The sequence below is a fragment of the Cutaneotrichosporon cavernicola genome, assembly GCF_030864355.1.
Source record: "Cutaneotrichosporon cavernicola HIS019 DNA, chromosome: 5".
NCBI lineage: Eukaryota > Fungi > Basidiomycota > Tremellomycetes > Trichosporonales > Trichosporonaceae > Cutaneotrichosporon > Cutaneotrichosporon cavernicola.
In genome coordinates, this window is record NC_083397.1 from 1,834,390 (window position 1) to 1,857,223 (window position 22,834).

At 58.1% G+C, this 22,834-nt stretch overlaps 11 protein-coding genes across 11 annotated transcripts; 6 read left to right on the plus strand and 5 right to left on the minus strand.

Annotated features, from left to right (window-relative positions):
- Positions 1–129: 129 nt before the first annotated feature.
- On the plus strand, positions 130–1,263 carry CcaverHIS019_0507420 (uncharacterized protein; the record flags this gene model as incomplete). Its single annotated transcript, XM_060601935.1, has 6 exons — positions 130–450; positions 494–564; positions 600–622; positions 655–765; positions 800–829; positions 881–1,263. 6 exons carry the CDS (start codon positions 130–132, stop codon positions 1,261–1,263), a joined length of 939 nt encoding a protein of 312 aa, XP_060458379.1.
- A 254-nt stretch (positions 1,264–1,517) lies between these two features.
- On the plus strand, positions 1,518–2,885 carry CcaverHIS019_0507430 (uncharacterized protein; the record flags this gene model as incomplete). Its single annotated transcript, XM_060601936.1, has 1 exon — positions 1,518–2,885. One exon carries the CDS (start codon positions 1,518–1,520, stop codon positions 2,883–2,885), a length of 1,368 nt encoding a protein of 455 aa, XP_060458380.1.
- A 313-nt stretch (positions 2,886–3,198) lies between these two features.
- Positions 3,199–3,745, plus strand: CcaverHIS019_0507440 (uncharacterized protein; the record flags this gene model as incomplete). The annotated part of the gene is made up of 2 exons (XM_060601937.1): positions 3,199–3,238; positions 3,279–3,745. 2 exons carry the CDS (start codon positions 3,199–3,201, stop codon positions 3,743–3,745), a joined length of 507 nt encoding a protein of 168 aa, XP_060458381.1.
- A 497-nt stretch (positions 3,746–4,242) lies between these two features.
- Positions 4,243–5,698, minus strand: CcaverHIS019_0507450 (uncharacterized protein; the record flags this gene model as incomplete). Its single annotated transcript, XM_060601938.1, has 6 exons — positions 4,243–4,610; positions 4,671–4,752; positions 4,802–5,267; positions 5,319–5,414; positions 5,447–5,579; positions 5,686–5,698. 6 exons carry the CDS (start codon positions 5,696–5,698, stop codon positions 4,243–4,245), a joined length of 1,158 nt encoding a protein of 385 aa, XP_060458382.1.
- Positions 5,699–6,000: 302 nt separating this feature from the next.
- Positions 6,001–7,083, minus strand: CcaverHIS019_0507460 (uncharacterized protein; the record flags this gene model as incomplete). Its single annotated transcript, XM_060601939.1, has 1 exon — positions 6,001–7,083. One exon carries the CDS (start codon positions 7,081–7,083, stop codon positions 6,001–6,003), a length of 1,083 nt encoding a protein of 360 aa, XP_060458383.1.
- A 2,153-nt stretch (positions 7,084–9,236) lies between these two features.
- Positions 9,237–10,700, minus strand: GDH3 (uncharacterized protein; the record flags this gene model as incomplete). Its single annotated transcript, XM_060601940.1, has 2 exons — positions 9,237–10,571; positions 10,665–10,700. The coding sequence occupies 2 exons, from the start codon at positions 10,698–10,700 to the stop codon at positions 9,237–9,239; spliced, it is 1,371 nt and encodes a 456-aa protein (XP_060458384.1).
- Positions 10,701–12,807: 2,107 nt separating this feature from the next.
- CcaverHIS019_0507480 (uncharacterized protein) lies at positions 12,808–13,936 on the plus strand (the record flags this gene model as incomplete). The annotated part of the gene is made up of 4 exons (XM_060601941.1): positions 12,808–12,925; positions 12,960–13,336; positions 13,371–13,573; positions 13,606–13,936. 4 exons carry the CDS (start codon positions 12,808–12,810, stop codon positions 13,934–13,936), a joined length of 1,029 nt encoding a protein of 342 aa, XP_060458385.1.
- A 1,198-nt stretch (positions 13,937–15,134) lies between these two features.
- CcaverHIS019_0507490 (uncharacterized protein) lies at positions 15,135–17,170 on the minus strand (the record flags this gene model as incomplete). The annotated part of the gene is made up of 6 exons (XM_060601942.1): positions 15,135–15,901; positions 15,978–16,119; positions 16,191–16,286; positions 16,327–16,372; positions 16,513–16,563; positions 17,130–17,170. 6 exons carry the CDS (start codon positions 17,168–17,170, stop codon positions 15,135–15,137), a joined length of 1,143 nt encoding a protein of 380 aa, XP_060458386.1.
- Positions 17,171–17,546: 376 nt separating this feature from the next.
- Positions 17,547–18,896, minus strand: CcaverHIS019_0507500 (calmodulin; the record flags this gene model as incomplete). The annotated part of the gene is made up of 9 exons (XM_060601943.1): positions 17,547–17,549; positions 17,722–17,837; positions 17,896–17,953; positions 18,043–18,150; positions 18,300–18,397; positions 18,541–18,573; positions 18,651–18,662; positions 18,730–18,736; positions 18,882–18,896. The coding sequence occupies 9 exons, from the start codon at positions 18,894–18,896 to the stop codon at positions 17,547–17,549; spliced, it is 450 nt and encodes a 149-aa protein (XP_060458387.1).
- A 527-nt stretch (positions 18,897–19,423) lies between these two features.
- On the plus strand, positions 19,424–21,385 carry CcaverHIS019_0507510 (uncharacterized protein; the record flags this gene model as incomplete). Its single annotated transcript, XM_060601945.1, has 3 exons — positions 19,424–19,754; positions 19,790–20,269; positions 20,304–21,385. The coding sequence occupies 3 exons, from the start codon at positions 19,424–19,426 to the stop codon at positions 21,383–21,385; spliced, it is 1,893 nt and encodes a 630-aa protein (XP_060458388.1).
- A 365-nt stretch (positions 21,386–21,750) lies between these two features.
- On the plus strand, positions 21,751–22,826 carry CcaverHIS019_0507520 (uncharacterized protein; the record flags this gene model as incomplete). The annotated part of the gene is made up of 3 exons (XM_060601946.1): positions 21,751–21,816; positions 22,034–22,302; positions 22,343–22,826. 3 exons carry the CDS (start codon positions 21,751–21,753, stop codon positions 22,824–22,826), a joined length of 819 nt encoding a protein of 272 aa, XP_060458389.1.
- Positions 22,827–22,834: the final 8 nt, after the last annotated feature.

The window sequence follows — 22,834 nt, forward strand, 5'->3', positions numbered from 1 at the left end:
GGCTCATTTCGGCCAGGATAAGTAACCGGCTTCCTCCTTCCCCACCCCGCACCGGTCATCACCGACCGTGCGACCACCTACATCTACCTCGCCGTCACAAACCACCAACACTAACAAACTCAACTAACCATGGCCAATACAGCACCGCGCGACGCGCGCCAGGCGCGCAACCTCGACCCAGCCCATGTAATGGACTTTTCCAACTTGCACCTCGGACACGCACCGGCGTCCAAGACGGTCGTGACAATTGTGGACATGGACGTCTTCGTCTATGGCCTCGAGGAGATCAAGGACTCGAAGCGTCCAATCGCCGTCGCGTGCCTCTCACACGGGTGGGCTAACAAGGCGATGCACATGGAACAGATGGCGTATGGCGTGTTGGGAGAAGCGCGGCGTCTTGATAAGGAGGGCGGACGCAAGGTGTTGCGAGACATGATTGTCGTCACCCTGGTGCGATAAACCACGCTGCTTTTCAACATCAAGTTGACAACAGGACCACCGTAACCACGGCGCAAGGCGGAGGAACCCGAACGGACTCGTGTTCGCTAATAACCCTCTCCGACTGTATGTAGATATCATGCTGTTGGGACTGACACCAGATCGCAGGCTCACGCTACACTTGGTACTGTGATGCGAGGACCACGCTGACCACAGTCGGCGGTGTACAGGACTTTGAGCTCGTGATGGACAGTCTCGCATCTTACCTCTGGCCGCGGGACGAGCGCCGTATCGAGGAATGGATGTACACGGGCGTGTCGCTCGGCGGTGAGTTGACAGCCGCAATGGAAACTGACAACAGGACACTTGACCTGGCGCATGTTGCGGGACGGTATGTTTCTTCTCTAACTCGGCGGCTCTCTCGCGCCCACGCTGACACCAGACCCCCGCATCCGAATTGGCGCGCCCATCGTCTCCATCCCCCCCGAGTATCTTGCTGGTATCCTCACACGCCAATTCCGCGTCCCGCCACCCGACGACCCTCTCAACATTATCCCCAGTACGGTCCGGAACGCGTTTGAGCTCCAGGCCGCTCCAGGCTCATACACCAACAAGAAGATCCTGAGTCTCCACGGCGCGATCGACGAGACTATCCCCGTCCGCGTGGCCAAGGACGAATTCGTACGCATCCGCGGCGAGACGGGCAACCTCGAGGTATATGTGCAGGACGGGATGGGACATGTCGTGACGCCCGAGATGGTCAAGCGTGTGGCCGAGTGGTTCTGGCGCTGGGGATGCTGCGAACAGCGCGAGGCCAAGTTATAGACGATAGCGGATGGACAGATCACGCAGCTGCTATGCATGAGGCACAGGCGACCACTTGCAAGCTGATTGTGCGAGGTTGGAGCCTCAAGATGCTGAGCGTCCATGCCATCCCGATCGGATGTTCCGAGCAGCTCCGCCCAACTGCCGCTCAACTCCGACACCTCGGCATTCGGCATCCCGGCAACCATACCAACATGACCACCCACCCCACTGCCAACTACTTATCCTCGTCCTCCTCATCCTCCATCTCAACCATGACCAACGCAACCAACGAAATGACCGTCGCCGAAACACGCAAGCTCGTCGACTGGGCCGTCCGCCTCAAGTTCAGCGACATCCCCCAATCCACGGTAGACAAGACTAAACGCCTCTTCGCCGACTGGGTCTTCTGCGCCTTTGCCGGTGCCGGCTATCGCACAATCGACGGCCTCAAGGCCGTCGCCGACGAGACGGGCGGCGCAGCAACTGGTGCATGCTCGACCTTTGTTGGCGACAAACGGCCCCCTTACTGGGCAGCATACATCAATGCTGGAGCGGGTCATGTTGTCGAGCAAGACGACCTGCATAATGCCAGTGTAGTCCATCCTGCCACGGTTGTTTTCCCAGCCGCGTGGGCTGCCGCGCAGAATAAGGGCGCATCGGGAGCCGAGTTTATCGCAGCAAGTATTGTTGGGTATGAGGTTGCGTGTCGTGTGGGGCGTCTCTTGGGACGGGAACATTATCGTATTTTCCACTCGACCGCTACTGCCGGAACGCTTGGTGCTGCTGCTGCGACGGCTAGGATTCTGGGCCTGGATGCGGAAAAGACGCTCGATGCGTTGGGGAGTGCTGGGACCCAAGCGGCAGGACTGTGGCAGTTCCTCGCAACGGCCGCGGACAGTAAACAGGTTCATTGTGCGCATGCGGCCGGAACTGGTGTCCAGTCGGCCTTCCTCGCCAAACACGGGGTTACTGGTGCACACGATATCCTCCTCGGTCCACAGGGATTGTTTGCAGGAATGTCCAAGGGTACACCGGACGCCTCGGTCCTTCCCTTCGATGGGCTTTACGAGGTCGACGCGACGAGTTTCAAGTTCCACGCCTCGTGCCGACACACGCACCCGTCCGCCGACGCTTTGCTGGACATTCTCACCGAGAACAACCTGTCTCCAGACGACATAGCTCGCGTCGACTGCGGCGTACACCAGAGCGCCCTCGACGTTCTGGGTCCTGCAGAGGGCGCTGCGTCTGTCCACCAGTCCAAGTTCAGCATGGGCTTCGTGTTGGGTACAATTGCGAATGGCCGCAGTGCCCAGCTCGCAGACTTCTCGGATGCGAGGCTCGAGGATCCCGCCGTCCGCGCATTCCAGAAGAAAGTACACATGTACCTCGACCCCAAGGTCGATGGCGCGTACCCCGCAAAGTGGACCGCCCTTGTCAAGGTCACGATGAAGGACGGGCGTACCTTTGACAAGTTTATGGAGACGCCAAAGGGTGATCCGGGAAACACGCTTAGCGACGACGAGCTGCTGGCCAAGTGGCACAAGCTTATTGGGTATGCCGAGTCCAGCGTCGACGTCGACAAGCTCGCAAAGGAACTGTTGGTCCTCGAGACGCGGCCGTCGATGGATGGCTTGATCTAGACGATTGTAAGGGGTCGTTAGAGATTTGTATCATGGATACCAACGCATTGGCAAGATGGAAGGAACGTGCAGTAAAGGGACGTGCGGGGCGTAGTGCCACTTGATCTGCAGAGTCTCAGCACGGGTTACCCCTGCCCTCGAGCTCGACGTTGACTACTCGGCCGCGAGGCCAGGCCAGTAGTAGCAGCCGGTGGTGCCGCCTCGCCCATCAGAGCCGCATTATAAAGCGCCCCACGAGCGTGACGGCGCCAGCACCACTCTCTCACCCTCGTCCCACTCACAGACATTCTTTGACCATCTTACACTACCCACAATGCTCCTCGCCGCAATCCTCATTCTGGCCATTATGGCCGGTGCGTCACCCTCTACTGTACCTTTTCCATCTAACCCCAGGCGCGGTTCCCGACCCCGCACTGAAGCAAGCGGCTAGCCCAGTCCCGAGAGCCGAAGCCTTTGGCCCTCCGCTCTGGAAGCGCACTGCCCGCCCGCCGACATGGAAGCGCAAGCACCGCCGCCAGGTCGAGGCGATGGGCGACAACAATCCCTCCAGCATGGGTGGTAACAACAACGTTCCCGGCACCCTCGACGACATCCAGCCCGCCCAGGGCCAGCCTCTCGACAACCCCGCACAGCCCGCCGACCAGGCGCCTGAGAACCCCATGCAGCCCGCCGACCAGGCGCCTAAGAACCCCATGCAGCCGGCCCAGGGCGAGCCTCCCGAGGTCCCCGAGAACCCTCTTCCCATGGACCCCGTGAGAGACGGCACGGTCGCCGAAGAGCCTCAGGAGGCTCAGGAGCCCGACGTCCACGACTCCCAGCCCTTCGGCCTCGGGCCCATCGCCCCGCTCTTCGGCTGGTGAGCGCCGCACCATTGTTCCTCTTTGCTTAGCTGGTAACCGCACCTTGTTCCTCTTTGCTCAGCTGGTAAGATGTCCTTCCTTAGACATTGTCGGTTCTAGTCTCCGTGTCCTTTTATGATACGCCCTCGTTCCAACTGGTGTACCTGTTGTCAGCGCCTTAGCCTATCGCCTCACAACGGACTTGACACTCACGACCGGGAGGACGAGCGAGGTCCCCCGGCCATCTCGGTGATCAGATGCATGCCTTCCGCGCGGCGCGCTGTCACAATCCGCAACATACCTTCTGGCCAATCTCGTCAGTACGAATGTTTACGAATCCGCGAGATCCTCACTCGCTTCCCAGCCGGTCAATAATAGTATCGAGAGGATCTCGCTTCCCAGCCGGTCAGTAATAGTATCGATACATGAATGTTGATGCGGTAGGTTGCTCTAATGATCCGGCGCGTCACCACAGCTGTGATTCAATTAATTGAATGTAACAGATGCAATCAGATCCACTACTCGTCGGGATCGGAGAGGGAGCGCTCCAACGCTGCCATCTCCGCGGCACTCATCAGCCAGTCCGGGTCGATGTCGACCGCGACATTGACCGGCTCCTCGTTTGCGACGTCGATCGACTCGAAATCGGGATCAAGCCAGTCAGTACGATCCGCTAGCGGGGGCATGATCGCTCCCTTGCGTGCGAGCTCGTCGGCGCAGTCGTTTCCAGCGTGACCACTGTGACCGCGGACGTGTTTGAAACGCACAGCAGCCGCTCGTCGGCGGAGGAGGACAAGTAGGTGGCGGATCATGTCGGCGTTCTTGACCGGCCCGGATTGGGTCCTCCATCCATTTCTGATCCAGTTGGGCAGGTAGAGTGTCATGGCTGATGTGAGCAATGAACAAACAAGAGTGGAACGGGGGTAGGAGTCAGTGAAATACCTACCTTGGATCGAGTACTGCGAGTCGGTGCGGATCTCCAATGTGAGTTGTGGGAACGGGCATTCCTCGAGCGCGCGAATGATGGACTGCGATCAGCTGATGCGGGAGAGCAGGACGCTGCACCCTCGCACGTACTAGTAGCTCGCCTCGGTTGTTCGTCTGCAACTTGCCCGGGACGCGCTCCGATAAGTTGTACTTCTCGGCCTCTCCTTCACCCCAGTACACACCGGCGCCAGCCACAGCCCTCTTCGTGCCGTTTGCCAGTCCCGAGCCGTCCGTGTACACGACAAGTCGTGGTGGGTCGGTGGCGGTGAACATCCAGCCCTTCTTGCTCAACTCGGCAAGGTCGTCCGGTAGACGGTCGAGGGAGGCAATCTGTGCCAATGGTGAGCTGCTTCGCGTTCTCCCCTTTTTGTTGACCGGATCCCGTCCACCCTGTATAGGATCGGGATTGGGCTTGAGCAGCGGTACGCCACGGATGACGGTGTCGATGTTGGCATCGGGAGCGTTCCGTTGACGGTCAGTGTTCCTGATGGCGCAGCCGTGCTTCTCAATAAACGACTGCGCTTCCTTCTGCTTGCCGAACTTTTTGAACTTGGCGCTGCTGTCAGTCGAAGGGGGGGGGGGGGGGGCCAGGAGGAAGTTGACTCACCCGCTCACGCCGCTCACCTGCGCCTGACACTCTGCCCATGTGCCGTAGATGCCAGTATTACGCCCCACTGCGACGGCATAGTAGTTCGCCTTGGGCCTGGAGTTTAGCGCGGACAGGCTTCAACCCACATCTCGTCTTGTTCCTCGGGTCGCACCAGCTCGTCTTGTTCCTCGGGTAGAAGCTGGACGTCGACCTTTCTCTGTTGGCCTGGGGCGCGGACGGTGGCGCCGAGGTCAACGAAAAGGTTGAGGCCGTTGAAGACTCCTTGTGAGCCTGGCGAGAGGCGGCTTGTTGGTATAATGAGGCGCCGGAATACCAAGCGACAAAGAGTTGGAAACATGTGAGGAATCAACGTGATGCCATTCACAAGTGCCAAACATGGCTGGTGGAGGTAGGTGGCGAAATGGCAGTCACGTGACTCGCTTCGGTTGAATGACCTTTATCAAGCTACAAAGTGCCCGCTGATTCTCCCAAGCCCGTTCCCTTGGCTGTATGAGCCAAACCACCCAGCACCGCTGCTCACACCGCACACCAACGCACAGGAACGCACTGCATTCCGGAGACCACTACAGAAAGAGGAGATGGGGGACAAGACACAGGCACAGCCTGCCGGGAGAAAAGTCACGGTACAATACGTTTGTAGAAATGAAGAGGCGAGCTCAGCTCGTCTTGGCTTGGACGCTTAGACGAACTTCCACTCGATGGGAACAACGCCAACGCTATCGGCGATGCCCATGGCGGCCCAGGCACCGAGCGAGAGGTCGATGTCGTTGCCACTGTGCGTGCAAGAGGGGCACGCGTCGGCGCACGTGGCGGTAATTGTATTGCCCTTTCCAGCAAAGTCGCCTGCGGGCCAGATCTGAACCTTGCGGCCGCAGTAGGGGGACACCGCGTTCGCGTTCGGGTACCACGGGCCGTGGGTTGAGAGGGCGACAATGATGTCGCTGTCACTGTGCACAGCACCGCACGCACCCGCTGGTCCGCCGCCACCGTCGGTCTGGGAGTAAAAGGTGGCCTGTCCGCCCGTCTGGACATCGCCGCCGCCGCCGCCACCGTTGTTGTTGTCGTTGTTGTTGTCGCCGGAGGGGGTCGGCTGGGCATTGTCGGACGACGAGGTAGGCGAAGGGGCCTGGTCGGACGACGAGGAAGAAGTAGGTGCCTGGTCAGAAGACGACGACGAAGGACCCTGCTCAGAAGAAGCATCCTGGTTCTGGTTCGAGTCCTGGGCAACGTGGTTCTCGACGGCGATGGAGGGCGACGGCGAGGGAGCGGAGGGAGGTGTATCGGTGGGGGCGTCGTAGGCAGAGGTGGTGCTGGTGGGGGCGTCGTAGGCAGAGGTGGTGCTGGTGGGCGCATCCCCACCCAGGGACGTGTATGCGGCGGCGGCGCCGTCGTCCGAGTTGTTTGAAGCAGTGTCGTCGCTGCTGTTGCTGTTGCCCGCGTCATTGGTGTTCCAATTACCAGAGCTGGAAGGGAGGGGCGCGGTGGCGCCAGCTATGTGAGCTGACGCCGAAGCAATAGCAGTGGCATTCGGGACACAGTAGGCGGAGCGGACCTCGGTGATGTTCTCGCCGTTACGGAGGGGGTGGCAGCAGTCGACGAAGAAGGTCGTGTTGTGCTTGGTACGGCAGTCGAGAGCGACGTAGCGGAGGTGGTACTCGTCGTAGGGCTCGTATTTCGAGTGCCTGTACCGCTTGGTAAAGTTGATGGGAGCCGCGGTAATGAGGGACGCGCCGGCAAAGGCCACAATGAGAGCGGTGTACATGTCGAACAAGGGATTAGTCAGGTAGGGGGTAGGGGGGAGACTCACAATTCACTGATTGTCAGCCTATCCAGAGGCGGTCGAGGGCCCGTTGTCTTCGAGCTTGGTCGTAAGGAACAGTAGAGAAAGAAAGTGAGTGAAGGAACGAGGTTGTCAAGACCGAGGGAAGGTTTAAGAGAGTAGAGAGAAGAAGCAAATGGATCAAGAGAAAGAGGGTGTTTTTGGTGTTTGGTGTTTGTCAAGTTGTGAGGAATGGGGTTAGGATAGCAATGTGGGTGCTGTGGGTGCTGTGGGTCAAGTGGTACCCAACATGACCTCGATGGACGGCGCGAGTGAAATTGGGGTGCGTATTCACTGCCTAGTTAGTTATCAGGGTTGAGGAGTATCTACATATAGATATTTCATTTGTCTTGTACGTGAGTTTTGTGACAAAACAGAACCAGTTGGCCAGTTAGGAAGGAAGGTTGGAACAAGTGACTACAAGTTTAAACTTGGGGTTAATCATACCACATCAAACGCGGTTTAATTTTGGAACAGGTCAAGTTCCTACGCCCTTAAAAGGCCCTTAAACCCTCAAAAGACATGGGCATGAACGTGTCTCTTTCCGTCGGCATTCCAACAAGTCAAAGTGGCTCATGCCTTTCTCCGACCTCCAGACTCCCTTTATGTTCCGGACCCTGTGACGCGTGCCAGAAATAGATTCCTGCTGGCCAGTTGTCACCTCCAAGCTTCAGCTTTCCCAGCTCCCGGCTTCCACACTGCCTGTTCAAAGGCAGAAAGGCAATATTCCTCTATCCCTCATGCCGTACGCGTCTTTCCGGCATGTCCTGCGTCTTTCAACGCGAGGGAACCGGCGCCACCCGCAGCACGAACGCTCACCTGTTCGTCTACTGTGCGGCGTGTAGGACGCGTTGTTCGGGCCTTGGAATGCAACGCGAGCCGACGCAGCCGACGGGCATGCCCAACTCACGGACAGTGAGAGATCTGCCTGGTCGCCAGAGTAAACACGCGACGTTAATACGTTAATACCACTCGTCAGTCGTCAAGTGACACTTCATTACGGGCCAGGAACTTGACAAACCCAAGTTGCGACGCTTGCTCGCTCATTGACATGAGACGCAAGATGGAGGCACACGGTTCAGAATACAGTACCAGAGGACCGCCAATCGGCTACGCCACTTGTTTGCTCCATTATTCGAGCCGCCAGAAACTGCTCCTGGCAGTCGATAGGACATGAAAGAGCCGACACGTGACAGACACATGTCTGCAGGCTCATGATGTCATCAAGATGACGCCGGACACCACGTGACATGATCCACCGTGGGAAAGTCTGACCCACCATCTGCATCCGTCCACACCGGCACCCCACTCCGCTCCAGGCGGGCCCGGCGTCCGCGGGGCCAAGTCCGAGATTGACGGCGTCCGCGTTTCCCCGAGTCAGGAACCCCGAGTGCACCGGCGCCATGATCTTCCTCGGGCGCGTGTGCCCACATTGTGATGACCAGTGTGGTGGTAGTCGGGTTGGTGCTTTGTGTGGAGGGGGAGTGTGGAGGGCGAGTGTGCAGGCAAGGCGTGGTGGTGCGCTTATCATATCCGATATGAGGCCGATAGAGTCTGGGGCCCGAATCGGTGACGTAATGCTATAACAGCCGTTCAGTCGATCGCACGTCAAAGCCTCGCCCTCACTATCCCCTCCAGCTGGCAGCCCTGCCACTAGGTGCTCGAGTGTTTGAATAGCATCGCATCGCATCCCCTCGCTTGTCCGCCACGTCCGCCCCAGCCACTACTGTCGCATTGTCTCTGGCGTGAGAAAGATTTCATGACGAGATTGTCTCAAGATTGTGTCGCAAGGGTTGTGGCGTTGTGGCGTTGTGGCGTTGTGGCGTTGACTCTTTGGCCAATGAGAGTAGCTTTCAGAAACGCCACGCCACTCCCCTCCCCGATCGCCATTCCCTAAATTAGAAATTAGTTTAGACTGGCTCCAACACCAACACCGCCGCTTCACAAAAGTGTTGGGATAAGGTATACACACATGCTGCATACAGTGCAGCGGCCCTATGATAATCGTGCAGGGGTCACACCAGTGACCCGCACTCTACAATGATTGTTGCTAGATTTATTTGCAGCAGAGCTGCCATTTTGCCATCGCGAGCGGCTTACTTGCCCGAGATCCACCAGTCACCCTGGTCAAGCATGGCCTTGGCAACCTTGACAAAGCCGGCAATGTTGGCGCCCGAGACGAGCGAGGGGATGGCCGAGTCCCTGACGTAGGTCTTGCCGGTCTCGCGGCAGTTGGTGTAGCAGGTAATCATAATGTCCTTGAGCTTGGCGTCGACCTCCTGGTGCGACCACTTGAGACGCTGCGAGTTCTGGCCCATCTCGAGACCCGAAACGGCCACACCACCGCAGTTGGCGGCCTTGCCGGGAGCGTACCAGGTGACGCCGGCAGTCTCGCCCTCCGAGGTGCACTGCTTGCGGGTAGCCTCAAAGACGTCAATGGCCTCCTGGGTGCAGCCCATGTTGGAACCCTCAGCGACGTAGCGGACACCAGCGGCAACGAGAGCCTTGGCCTCGTCCTCGGAAACCTCGTTCTGGGTGGCAGAGGGGAGGGCGACGTCGGCAGACTCGAAGAGGGTCCAGGGGCGCTGGCCCTCGTGCCACTCAAAGCGGCCGTCGTGCTGGAAGGCGGTGAGAGCCTGGCGGCGGAGCTTGACGTCGGCAATGGCAGCAATGTCGGCAGGGGTGAAGCCAACACCGTCAGTGGCAATGAGCGCACCGGTCGAGTCCGAGAACGACAGGACGTGGCCACCGAGCTCGATAACCTTGAGGGCGGCGAACTGGGCAACGTTGCCCGAGCCAGAGATAAGGACGCGCTTGCCGACCCAGTCGGTGTTGTCGAGGTCGCGAAGCATCTCAGTCACATAGTAGACGAGACCGTAACCAGTGGCCTCGGGGCGGATGAACGAACCTCCCCAGTCGTCACCCTTACCGGTGAGGATACCGGCAAACTCGTTCTGGTACTTCTTGTAGGCGCCGAACATGAAGCCAATCTCGCGACCACCGGTACCAATGTCACCGGCGGGAATGTCGGTGTCGGCGCCAATGTGGCGCGAGAGCTCAAGCATAAAGGCGTAGCAGAAGCGGCGAATCTCGTTGTCCGACTTGCCCTTGGGGTCAAAGTCGGAGCCACCCTTGCCACCACCCATCGAGAGACCAGTGAGGGCGTTCTTGAAGATCTGCTCAAAGCCGAGGAACTTGAGGACCGAGAGGTTGACGGTGGGGTGAAGACGGAGACCGCCCTTGTAGGGGCCGAGGGCCGAGTTGAACTGAACGCGGAAGGCGCGGTTCACGGCGACTGAGCCGTCATCGCGCTCCCAGGTGACGCGGAACTGGATGATACGCTCGGGGATCTGGACGACCTCAAAGGCCTTGCGGTACTCGGGGTGGGCGGCGAGGAAGGGCTCAATGGTGGACGAGATCTCGTGAACGGCCTGGATGTCAGCGGTTGGTGTTGGAGTGTGAGAGGAAGAGGAAGGGGGTGTAGTTGTCGTGTGATGGGAGTGGAAGATGGCGGCAAGACTGACCTGCTCAAACTCGGGCTCAGCGGCGAGGTTGGACATTGTTGGTAAAGTTGTTTGGTGGAGGTAGTAGTGAGAAGAGAGGGTTAGGTTGCTAGATTCTAAAGATTGATGGAGAGAGATGTTGGAAAGATGAAAGTGGGGAGTCTATATATGAATGGAGACTGTAGGGGGGAGATTGTAAGAGAATGCACAGGGGTTTGACTCGGCCGTGCATGCGAGTTGAATCTGACTGCATAGGGGATGGCCGATGAGGCCGAAGCTAAACTCATGCCGGCTCTTTCCGGTTTCAAGCCCGTTCTCCTTTGCTAGAGATAGCGTTTAAGGTGAGATGGGGTCAACCAATTAAATTACAGTGACCGTGTTATCATGATGGTAAGGGAATTAGGGGCCTAGAACGGTTGACGGTTGCTCGGACAGCTGACTGATGAATAGCCAATCCTAGACTGAATAACTTGTTTATAGCTTTGGTCAAATCAACTAACAAGTAACAAAGTGGAGGGTAATATTCAATATTCACTTTGACCTTGACCCAATCAAATAACAAATCTTTTTCACTGTGGGTCAACCTCCACTTTGACTCACTCCAACCATCGTGCCCTTATTGCGGGTCCTCTTCGGTGAAATCTCCTGCCGGAGACCTCCGTCAACTTGAATCACAAACTCGAGCGATCGGATCGGGGCGGGGCTCAAGCGCCGCATCGCACCCCCTCACCCTTCCGCCTCCACTCTCCCTTGGTACCCTCCTATCCCTCCTATCCCTCCTATCCCATCACTTTACCGTATCAGCAATGTCGTCCCAAGTTTCCATTGGTCAAAGGAATGTCGTCGATTGAGCACATGTCCCTTGTTCTTTGGTCTTTGCTCCGATGTTAGACACTCACGACTCACGACTCGCTTCCGTCCCTTCCGACCTCCGTCCCTTCCATTCCTGACAATCCTTCGCAGATCGCCCGTCACCCGGGGTCCCACAATCATCTCATCAGCAATACCATCAGAACTGTGGCAGTAATGCAGTGCGAGAGGGTTGTCAGAGGGCGTCAGATTGAGAGACGACCACCAGCGAGACGTGCTAGGCTGCAATCACCTTGTACGCTGCCGGCGGCACGGGCACCGGGATGTTATCATCGGCCATGTGATTGGGTTATTGGATGCGGAGGGTGTTATTTGTCGCCAGACAATGGATTGGAGCGATAAGGGATCCCGGGCCGAGGGAGCGTTCTGAGGCGTTCTCGAAACTATTCTGGGAGAGCAGGATGGCGAGGGTGCCAGAACAACCGGGGAAGCGTGCAGTATACGGATTGCGGCCCCCAGCCTGTGGTTACAGGACGCTCCATTCTGGGGTTGTTATACGTCGCGGAGTCTCCACAGCGTAGCGGCATGTACTCCGCGTTCGCCGGGTTGTGCGACGTGGTGTGGAGGGTGCACGCGCCCTTTTAGCCGCTACTGGCCATATCTCTCGTTCTGGTCGCCATACGGCTATTTGGGTGTAGCCATTTTGGTGTGGCAAAATTCAACCATGGAGGTGAAGCTGTGAATGGTGGCAGAGAGAGTACAGATGGATAGCGGACGGGCTATGGTAACTTTGAAGCGTTATTCTTATATCATTCTAGCCTGTAGCCTACAGTGATGAGACGGGCTGTGGAGCAGAGGCATACTGCAGGCTCTGGAGCCAAGCATAGATAGCGACTCATTCGCCACAATAGAGTCCCGTGACATGACCGATAAGCCTCTGGTCCTCCAGAGCCTGGACAGACTAGGTCACATCATATAATGTCGTAGTGTTTGGATGCGGGCGCTCTTCACCGGCGCTCTTCGGACCAGAGGTGGCTATCAGTATCCTCTATCCGGGTATAACAGTCTCGCGAGGTCGCCGGCAAGTCCGGAAGCGCACGCTGCGCGATAAGCGTATCCACTGGCAGGGAAATATCCGCCATCATCCCCCTAGTCTCTATGTCAAAGTATCTTGGTTTTCTGTTACGTTGTTGGCGAGATCGGCTTGCTCGCGCTCGCCATCACCACTCCTGGTCTGGTGACGCCGCCACAGCCACGTGCACCACGTGTCCTTCTAGAGATTTCGGCAACAGGGACCTCCTCCACCCTCCCCCAACTTGAACCTCCACCATATCTCGTCACCACCATCAACACCATGGCGCGCTGCACCCACAAAGGCTGTGGGAAGGAGTACGATGCGGCCTCAAACAGCGACGGTGACTGCAAATACCACTCCGGCGGACCGGTATTCCACGAGGGTCTCAAGTCTTGGTGTAAGAACCCCCCCCTTATGGAGCTGAACAATAGCGTGCTGCAACGAAACCAATAAACCCGTGATGGAGTTTGACCAGTTTATGGCTATTCCGGGCTGTACGACGGGAAAGCATACCGAGAAGACTCAGGTGGCCCAGCCAGCCCAGGTCCCAGCAGCCGAGGCGCCAGCCGCGACCACTTCCACTGATGGGGTCGAGACGTATGGCTCAACTCCCGCTGAGACCCCATCGGTGTCGATGGCACCCAGCAAGGCGCCAACTCCGCCTCCCGTAGTGGAGGAGGAAGACGACCTCTCCCTCCCTGTTCCGGAGGGGGCCAAGTGTAAGCGTCTCGGCTGTGGCGCGGAATGGCAGGGCCCAGCGAGCCGTGGTGACGGTCCAGAGGCAGGGTGTACCTACCATCCCCAGAAGGTACGTTTATATGTTTTTATCCAACTGATCTTAGCCGGTATTCCACGAAGGATCAAAGGGATACCTATGCTGCAAGCCGCGCGTTCTGGAATTCGACCAATTCCTCAAAATCCCCGGCTGCAAGACTGGGCATCACCTCTTTGTCGGATCCAAGTCTCAAGGCGAGGAACTGGTCGACTGCAGGGTGGACCACTACCAGACGCCTCTTGAGGTTCACGTGTCGGCGTATTCGAAAAAGTTCGTCTCCTTAAGAATAAGGCTAATGCCAGTGCCGACAAGGACCGGTCACAAGTGACGTTTGCGGACCAATCCCTCACCCTCGACCTGTACCTCCCCAACAACAAACGCGTCAAGAAGACGGTCACACTTTATGGACCTGTTGTTCCTGATCAATGCAAGTTCCGCATTCTGGGCTCCAAGGTCGATATCACCCTCATCAAGCCGGTTGCCGCGTCGTGGCCCCTCCTGGAACTGCCTGCGGCGGGAACAGAGTTGCCTCCGGGGTACGCGCTGACTTTTGGGGTTAGTGGGCGGACGGGGACGGTGGGGGGAAAGGAGGTCGTGCTTAGTGTCGAGGAGGCGGCCAAGCAGGGCCGGTAGAGTTGGTAGTCATTGCATGCATGGTCAAGTGACGGCGGCGTATTCAAGGACTGAGGAGGTGACTGAGCGCCACCGAGTATACTGTGGACACTGCGCTGACTGCGGAGGTAACATTTGGCCCAGTCCCAGTCGACATGTCTCATCCAGGCCTGTGCCATGTGCCATCTGCCATCCAAGTACCTGCAAGTGCCACACGCTTGCACCTGCTTGCACCTGCGTGCACAAGCCACAACTCGACACGCACACGCACACGCACACCCGCACAAACCCCACGCCACATGCCACACCAGCATGCCCCAGCCGTCGATCCCAAATCCCAGAAGCAGAACTGGCCCCACCCCACCTCCGCCTCCACCCCGCCCTCATCGGACATGCCTCACCCAACTTCCCCACATTCCCACATCACATTCCAGCTTATCTCTCGCGCTCGCTCGCCCCGGCGCTCCGGGCTCCGAGTGGAGGGCTCCGAGTGGAGGGCTCCGAGTGGAGGGCTCCGAGTGGAGACAAACAGGGTGTGCTCAAGTGGAGACGAACAGGGTGTGCTCAAGTGGAGACGAACAGGGTGTGCTCAAGTGGGATAGGGGTGAGACGCAGTGTGCTCAAGTGGGATAGGGGTGAAACGCACGCGAAGGATGGATGGTTGATAAGAATCAGGAGCGAACAGTACCGGTGTCCGGAGCAGATCGGAGCATGTTATCATGTATCATGCCAGATGCTTGGATGGCTAGATTTAGACATGCTCGCATGAAGTGTTGATGTGGTCCGAGCTCCGTCGCTACTCTCATCCGACATCGCCCATCTCACGATATGCAAGGAGAAGCATACCAAGCTGAAAATCTTGGGCACTCAGTGTCGTACCACCTCTGCTTTTACTAACGTCTCTCAACACGCAGCAACGGCACGCTTCAGTTGGATCACTTCTCTTAGTAGGCAAGAGCAGTCTAGGTCGCAGAGGTTTAGCCTCGTTATGTGGGCAAGCGGCAAGCGGACAGCCGACAGCGACGCAGAGGGCGATACTCTGGGGCCAGGGGTCATTTGCATCAATGAGCTGCGCCGCAAGACCTCAATCACGCCCTTGCAAGACAATGCTACATCCTGTTGCACAACTACCTATCGAAACATGCCGCCGTCGTCGCGCCCATCGCGCTTTGCTGCTGGCCACGTCTAGATTCTCCCCTCCGGCCTTTTTCATCCCCGCTTAGGTAGGGCGGATGGCGATCTTGAGCGCCTTGCGCGAGTTCATCTTGTCAAGCGCCTCCTGCCACTGGTCAATGGTGTAGACGTCAGTCACCATGCCCTTGACGTTGATCTTGCCCGAGTCGAGGAACGCGACAGCGCGAGGGAAGCAGTAGACCTGGGAGAACGAGCCGATGATGCGAATCTCGTCACCAAAGATCCTGGATGGTGCCCAGTTTACCTTGGCGTCGCCCTCGTACACACCGTACACGAGGAGCGTGCCAGCACGCGCAACGTAGTCGAGGGCCATGTCGACAATCTTCTGCACACCCGTGCACTCGGCAACCACATCGAAACCGTACGGGTTGTCCTTCTTGATCTGAGCCCACTGAGCGTCGGCGTTCTGACGGTCCAGGTCGATGTACTCGTCCGCGGCACCAATCTTGCGTGCAAGATCCATCTTGATGCCCTTGTTGGCCGCAATCGTAACCTTGGACGCGCCGCCGAGCTTCATGAGCTGCGCAAGAATGAGACCAGTGGGGCCGGCGCCAATGAGGAGCACAGTCGAGCCGAAGGGCATCTGCAGCTTGTCCATGCCGTGCACGGCGCACGAAGCGGGTTCGAGGAGCGTCGCGTCCTCGTCCGACAGGTTGCGGATAATGAAGCACTTCTCCTGCGGGTACTTGATATACTCGGCAAAGCCGCCGTCCGTTTGCACACCGGCCGCCGTCATGTTCTCGCACATGAGCGTCTGGCCGCGACGGCAGTAGTGGCACTTTGTGCACTGGACTGGGCGTCAGTTTACGTGCAACTCGGGTTCGAAATGCCAACATATACCCTGTCTAGGGACCTGGGATGTACTCACTGCCAACATCGGCGCAAATCCGGTCGCCGATCTTGAACACGGACTTGTCGACCTTGGAGCCCATCTTGACGATGCTTCCGACGGCCTCGTGACCGGGGATCAAGGGGAACTTGGGGTTGAAGTCGCCCTCGTGAATGTGGCCCTGGGGTAAGCGCTTTCCGGACAAGGTCATTGCAGCAATACAGCAATGCCGCCAAAGTCCCAGCTACTCACGTCAGTGCCACAGAAGCCGCAAATCGAGACCTTGAGCAGGATCTCGTTGTCGCCGATCTCCGGGACGGGAACCTCCTTAACCGAGAACTTGCGGGGCTGGTGTGAGCTGTGAAGGAATGAGGAACCGCCAACTCACCTCGTCGTAGACGAGGGCCTTCATGGTCTTGGGGATGGACATGGTGCTGGAGGTTAGCGACTAGTCTGCGAGGGAACGCTGGATCGAGCAAGGTCTACGATGGCAACGTGGTTGATGGTGACGACGGCGGCCAGGTGGCCAGGCATGGAGGGGTACCGGTTGCCAACAGTGACGTGGGTAACTCACTTGGAGTGTATTTTGTGGTGTTGGTATATGTATATGAGATCAGATATGACTCTAAGATATGAGTATGAGAGAGATGTGGAAGTGAGTTGATTATGTGTTGGAGTGTGGGGTTTTTAAAGGGCTAACAGCTTAGTACGTGGCTACCCCGGGTCAACTACGGTTGGGCTATGGGCCAGTTGGGTCTCTTGGTTACATCACTACAAGTGTCTGATTGTTAAAGTGGACGAAGTGACTTGATCGCGTGGGGTACGTGGGGTATCTCACAGGCATTCAAGTTTAGAGGGGGGTTGAGTTCAGGGACAAACCAGATTACACTACCGCCGGGAGACCAAGGGCTTGATGTGCCTCAGCCTCACCTTCCTTCTTATTCCGCAGTCTGTCATGATGAGCTCGGTCAAAGTGGTTCTAGGGCTTGTACGGCGCGCAACCCGCTCTCTTCTAGATTACATAGGATGTAAGCCCATCAGTAACATAACCAGTTCAACTTGGGGGTCATTAATCAACCTCGTGAAAGTGTGTCGAGTACTTTGTTACTTAGGTATCAGCTTGAAGGGCATGGGGCACTCCCACGTCAGTGTGCATCGAGTGACATCATTCCACCCACCCCTGAAACGTACCCAAGAGCATCAAAAGAGGGGTTCATCGGCTCAACTGGCATACTTGATTATTAGGGGGAGTCGGCTCTTGGCTTGCCCACTGGTAGTGCGGAGTTGTGACTCCGCATTCTCGGTGCCATATCCCGAATCCGCCGACTTGCTGGGCAACTGGCAACCGAGACACGTTGGATGACGTCGCATCATATATCAGGTCAGTCGACAATCGTTCGCCTCAGGATCTCAGGAGACCAGCATCTCCAGATCAACGTTGGGATCTTTTCATTCCCAGAGTTCATCATATCAGCTCAACAACTGATCAGATCACCACTTGACAGCTCCAACCACCTCGCAATGCCACCAGCGGTTTGCCAAGTTTTACATATACTGCTAATAGCCCGCTCACCGGTCGCCAGTCGCGCTTCATTACCGGTCAAACATTTACTGCGGTGTCAGTCCATGTCACAGGGTCCACGTTCGACACATGACTGTCCGATAACGCCTCGCAGAACCTGGCTCAACGAATGCTGTGCTCAGGCCGCGTCATCGGGCCACCACCGCCGCCAGCGGGCAGCTCCTCGCCGACAATAACTCGGAGCACATATCATCAACTCACCTTGGCCATCATCATGGAAACAAACTCGTTGTAGTCGATCATGCCGTCACCGTCCTTGTCGGCCTCGCGGATCATCTGGGTGATCTCGTCGTCCGAGAGCTTCTCGCCGAGGTTGGCTATGTGTTAGCCAGTGCGCTCGGGCTCTGACAGATCCGAGGTGATCAGCATACTCACTCATAACGTGCTTCAGCTCAGCAGCCGAGATGTGACCGTCGTTGTTCTTGTCAAAGACCTTCTGTCAGTTTACTCTTTGTGAAGGAGCTAATCAAGGAGTTTCGGGAGGTCTCCCCAACTCTACAGCGGTCTGGCAACCTGACGCACCTTGAAGGCCTCGCGGATCTCCTCCTCAGAGTCGGTGTCGTGCATCTTGCGGGCCATGAGGGTCATGAACTCGGCAAAGTCGATCGAGTTGTTGCCATCGGCGTCAACCTGCAATGAGAGCGCGCCATGTCAAGGGATGCGAATACGACGCGTCGAAGAGTAGGATTGAGCGGATGGGAGTACGCGGAAAAGATGGTTGCAAGGAGGCAGCGAACCGTGAGCACAGGACATGGCCAGGGTGGAGTAGCAGTGCATACCTCGTTGATCATGTCCTCGAGCTCAGCCTGGGTGGGGTTCTGGCCGAGCGAGCGCATGACGGTGCCGAGCTCCTTGGTGGTGATGGTTCCGTCGCCATCTGTGTCGTAGAATGGGGTCGAATGGCCGACAGAAAGTGCGGAGACGGATAAGGAAGGTGTAATGGGGTGCGGATGTTGGTGCCAGAGAATTCGGAGCGACGCGTCAGCACAGCGTTCACAGTGGGCGCAGAGTCGCACTCACCCTTGTCGAAGAGGGAGAAAGCCTCCTTGAACTCTGTGAACCGTGAGCATCAGGTCTGTCTATGCTCAATGTCGAGGCGCTTTGCGTCTCTACGCTGGATGCGTACTCACCAGCAATTTGCTCTGTCGACGTGGCGCAGGGCGCGCGAGGTCAGTACAGTGTTCGCACAGAGAGAGTGATTCTACACACCCTTGGTCTGCAAGTCAGCATGAGAGCGTAACAAACGTGGTAGAGTCAGTTGTCATTCCGCCGCCGGACGCGTCTGCTGTGCAGCAGGTTGTGGTGCAGATAGATCTGCAAGTGCAGGCGGCGGAGAGGGTCGTGAACGGAGAAAGGCTCACAAGCTGCTCGGCCATTGTGGATGATTTCTAGATGGGTGTTGAGGTAAGGTATGAAGGAGTGAGAGAAAGGGAGAAAGTGAATGGTCTTGAATGGATCGAGGGGAGTGGGAGGGCGGGTGATCGAGGGGACGAGGGCCCGCCCAGTGCTGCGGGGATCGGGTACGAGGGGTGGCACACTGCATGCTATGTGAGGCATGGGAGGCTACGGGAGCAAAAGTGGAGCGGTGCGAGGCGCTTGGGCCATCACATAACATCCCATGACATGGTACGTGGAATGGGTACAAAAGCAGCCACGTGGATAGGCCGGCCCATGCCAGCCTATTAGAGTCACGTGATGATGTAGTTGGATGATAGTGCCGTGACGTAAGCACGTCAAGCTGACTCAATAATAATCTCGCTACTTTCCATCACCCGACACCAGACAATTGCAAACAACCTCGACTCATCTCAAGTTCGAGACTTTGACAAAAACTAAGCAGCCCACGACGGCACTGTCAACCCCCCGGTTACATTCTCGTCTCTCCACCCCTCGCCCAGCAATAATGGCGTACCAATCCTCCATCCTCAACCGCCCATTGAGCGTATACTCGATCCCACCCCAGCTTCTCGATTCCCTATCCGTTCGCTCGATCCAGAGCCAGGAAGAAGAATCAGGCGAGACAGACAACAATGCCGAGGTGCAGTCGTCATCACAGCTTCCCGCAGTGGCGTCGAGCTCGGGGCTCGGGTGCCAGACATGTCCTGGCGCATCATTCGACTTGCCGGAAGATCAGCGCGCGCACTTCAAGACCGACTGGCACAGGTACAACGCCAAGGCCAAGTTAAACAACAGCAAGATAGTAACGGCGGACGAGTTTGACAATGTCGTTGATGGTGCGGGCACGCGGTGGATGTGTGCTGACAGACAGGTGTGTCCAGTATCTCCGGGTCTGCCTCTGCGTCGTCTGCGTCGTCACAAGATCGTATCACGCGCCTACTGAAGAAGACCAAGGTCGTGGATAAGGAGGATGCCATCGACTCTGATGAGGAGGCCGAGCTAGCAGACCTGCGCCGCCGCGCACACCTTCGCACGGCCGTGATCTGGTTCCAGGCGAAGAACACTCCGCCAGCACTGGGCGTTGAGCCCGACACCCAGATCGGCGTGTACCGTGGCCTGTTCCCCTCGTATGAGACCGCAGGCGACTACCTGAACGAGCTTAAGCGGTTGCAACTCGGCCCACCTGTGCCGGAGGACGAAGAACGGCGCGTCGCTCTCTTCATGGTCGCTGGTGGCCACTTTGCGGGCATGATCATCAGCCTGCGCCCGCGGGGGAAGAGCGAACGACAGGACGTCAAGGGCGCAGGCGATGTGCGCGTTCTCCAGCACAAGACGTTCCACCGCTATACGAGTGAGTTGTTGTGGCTGCTGTCAACTAACACCAGCCCGTCGCAAGCAGGGCGGTTCGCAGGGCCTGAACGACAATGCCAAGTCGAAGGCCGTGTCCGCCGGTGCCATGCTCCGCCGTTACGGCGAGCAGGCGCTGCAGGAGGAGATCCGCGAACTTCTGTCCGAGTGGGAGGAGGACCTCGAGATGTGCGAGCGCATCTTCATCCGCGCCAGTACGCACGGCAAGAAGAGCTTTTGGGGCTATGACGGCGCAGTGCTCGGCAAGGCCGACCCCCGCATCCGCTCGTTCCCGTTCCCTACCCGGCGTCCAACTCAGGACGAAGTCCTGCGCTGCTGGCACGAGCTAACGCGCGTCAAGGTGTCGCACCTGACCGCCGAGGCGCTCGCTGCGCAGGACGAGGAGTACATGGCCTCTCTACAGCCGAAGAAGCAGGCCGTGGCAAAGCCATCGCTGGCACCCGCCCCTGCACCAGCACCAGTACCGAAACTCTCGCCCGAGGAGGAAGCACGCCTGGACCGCGCAAAGCGCCTGGACGACATGGTGCGCAAGGGCCGGGTCGACGCATTGCGCACCTTTGCGACGCGCTATCCCTCCGAAATCACACCGGCGACATTAGGAGTAGCCGCATCGGTGGGACAGGAGGACGTTCTCCGCTTCCTTCTTCTTGATTTGAAGTTGGACCCAACCACCCCTCTCGAGGGTGGGAAGTGCGCCTACGATCTGTCCGCGAACAAGAACGTGCGAAATCTCTTCCGCCGTATCGCCTTTGACCACCCGTCCCTGTGGGACTGGCAGGCAGCGCACGTGCCCTCTGGACTGAGTGTGGAGGCTGAAGCAGAACAGGGTGCGCGTAAGGCGGAGCGCCGTCGCGGATTACGCGAGAAGATGAAGGAGCGCGAGAAGGCTCGCGCAGAGGTCGAGGCCGAGGAACCAGCACCGCCACCACCTCAGCCGTTCGCGTCGCTCGGCGTACCTCCACCCTCTACGGGCCCGCAAAAGCTTGGCGGGCGGCCTGACGCGTCCTCCGGTCTCGCTGGGCTGAGTCCGGAAATGCGCGCGCAGATTGAGCGCGAGCGTCGCGCTCGTGCCGCCGAAGCGCGGTTTAAGCAGGCCTAACCGCAGGGAGCAGACTTTCGGCGTGATGATTTCACGTGCTCTGTATATCCAGACATTCCCTAGAGGTTTAGATGTCCACAGTTACGATGCGTAGATCGATGTATCATGGTATTGTCCGCTGCGCCCGCACCACTGTCAAGTCGTTCAATTCTGTGACGGAGAACGCAAGATTTCTTTTCTGGCAACCCCATACCTCATACCCCAATTCCATGATTTTCCAATGTAAATTTGCCCCCGCTATTGGAACTAACGTCATGCTCATTGCTGGTTTCAACCATCAACTTTGTCTCCCGAGCAGCTCCATCCAACTCCATCCTTCAATCCTCAACTCTTCAACCACTCCTCATCCTCAAAATCTCGGCAGCATGTACAACCGCGGAGCACCCAAGCAGCTCACTGCCAATCGCGCGTCGTCCAGCACGCGCTGCCAGGTGAGTCTCTCGCCTCATCACCACTTCAGCTCCCATTCTTGTGTGCAGCCGGCCGTTCTTGTCAGATGTAGAGACTTTTGTCACCTTCGATGCCCCATCCCGCGTCTCACAGGCTCTCCTTCCACGGCACCTCACATTTATACTTACTTTCCTTCCCGTTCCTTCCCCCTTCCCTCCCCTCCTCTCCTCCACTCATCCCAACGCCAACTAACCCAAGAAATGCCTCAAGACCGGCCACTTCACCTACGAATGCACCGGTTCGCGACCGTACGTCGCCCGTCCGTCGCGCACGAAACAGCTGCGTACCGGTGCTGGCCTCCCCGCAGGAGGGGGTAGGGACAAGCCCTCAGTCGAACTGCCGGAGGAGTTCCGATCCCGTGACGGTCTGGCGGACCGTATCCTGAAGGCGAAGGAAGAGGAGCGTGCCCGCCTGCGCGCACAGGAAGAGCGTGAGGCGCGGCGGGCAGCCAGGCGGGCCAAGCGGAGGTGAGCTTTTGCGCCTTGAGTCTGAGCAAGTTGACTCCAGACACAGTAGCCCCAGCGACAGCGACAGCGACAGCGACGACGAACCCCGCCGACGAAGGAGGCGGTATACTTCGGGGAGCGAGGAGCGTGGGCGCTCCGTGTCACGTACGCCTTCCATTCGTCATCGCTCGCCGGAACCGACCCGCGGGAGAGAGGAACGCACACCGCGCGGAAAGTATCCGTCCGACGATGAGGGCGAGAGAAGGCGATCCTCGGGCGATGAGGGTCCAAGCCGGCGTGATGACTCGCTGTCTCGGCGTCGGCGACGTGACTCTGTGTCGATGTCGCCGGGGCGCGGACGCGACTCGCGCTCGCCTCCTCTTCGCCGTCGTGACTCGCCGTCTCCGTCACCCCGCCGCCACGACTCGCGCTCACCTCCCCCTCGTCGGAGGTACTCTGATTCGCTCTCGCCCTCACCTCCCCCTCGTCGGAGGTACTCTGGTTCGCCCTCACCCTTACCATCCGCACGCGATCCTCGCGACTAGTCAGCATG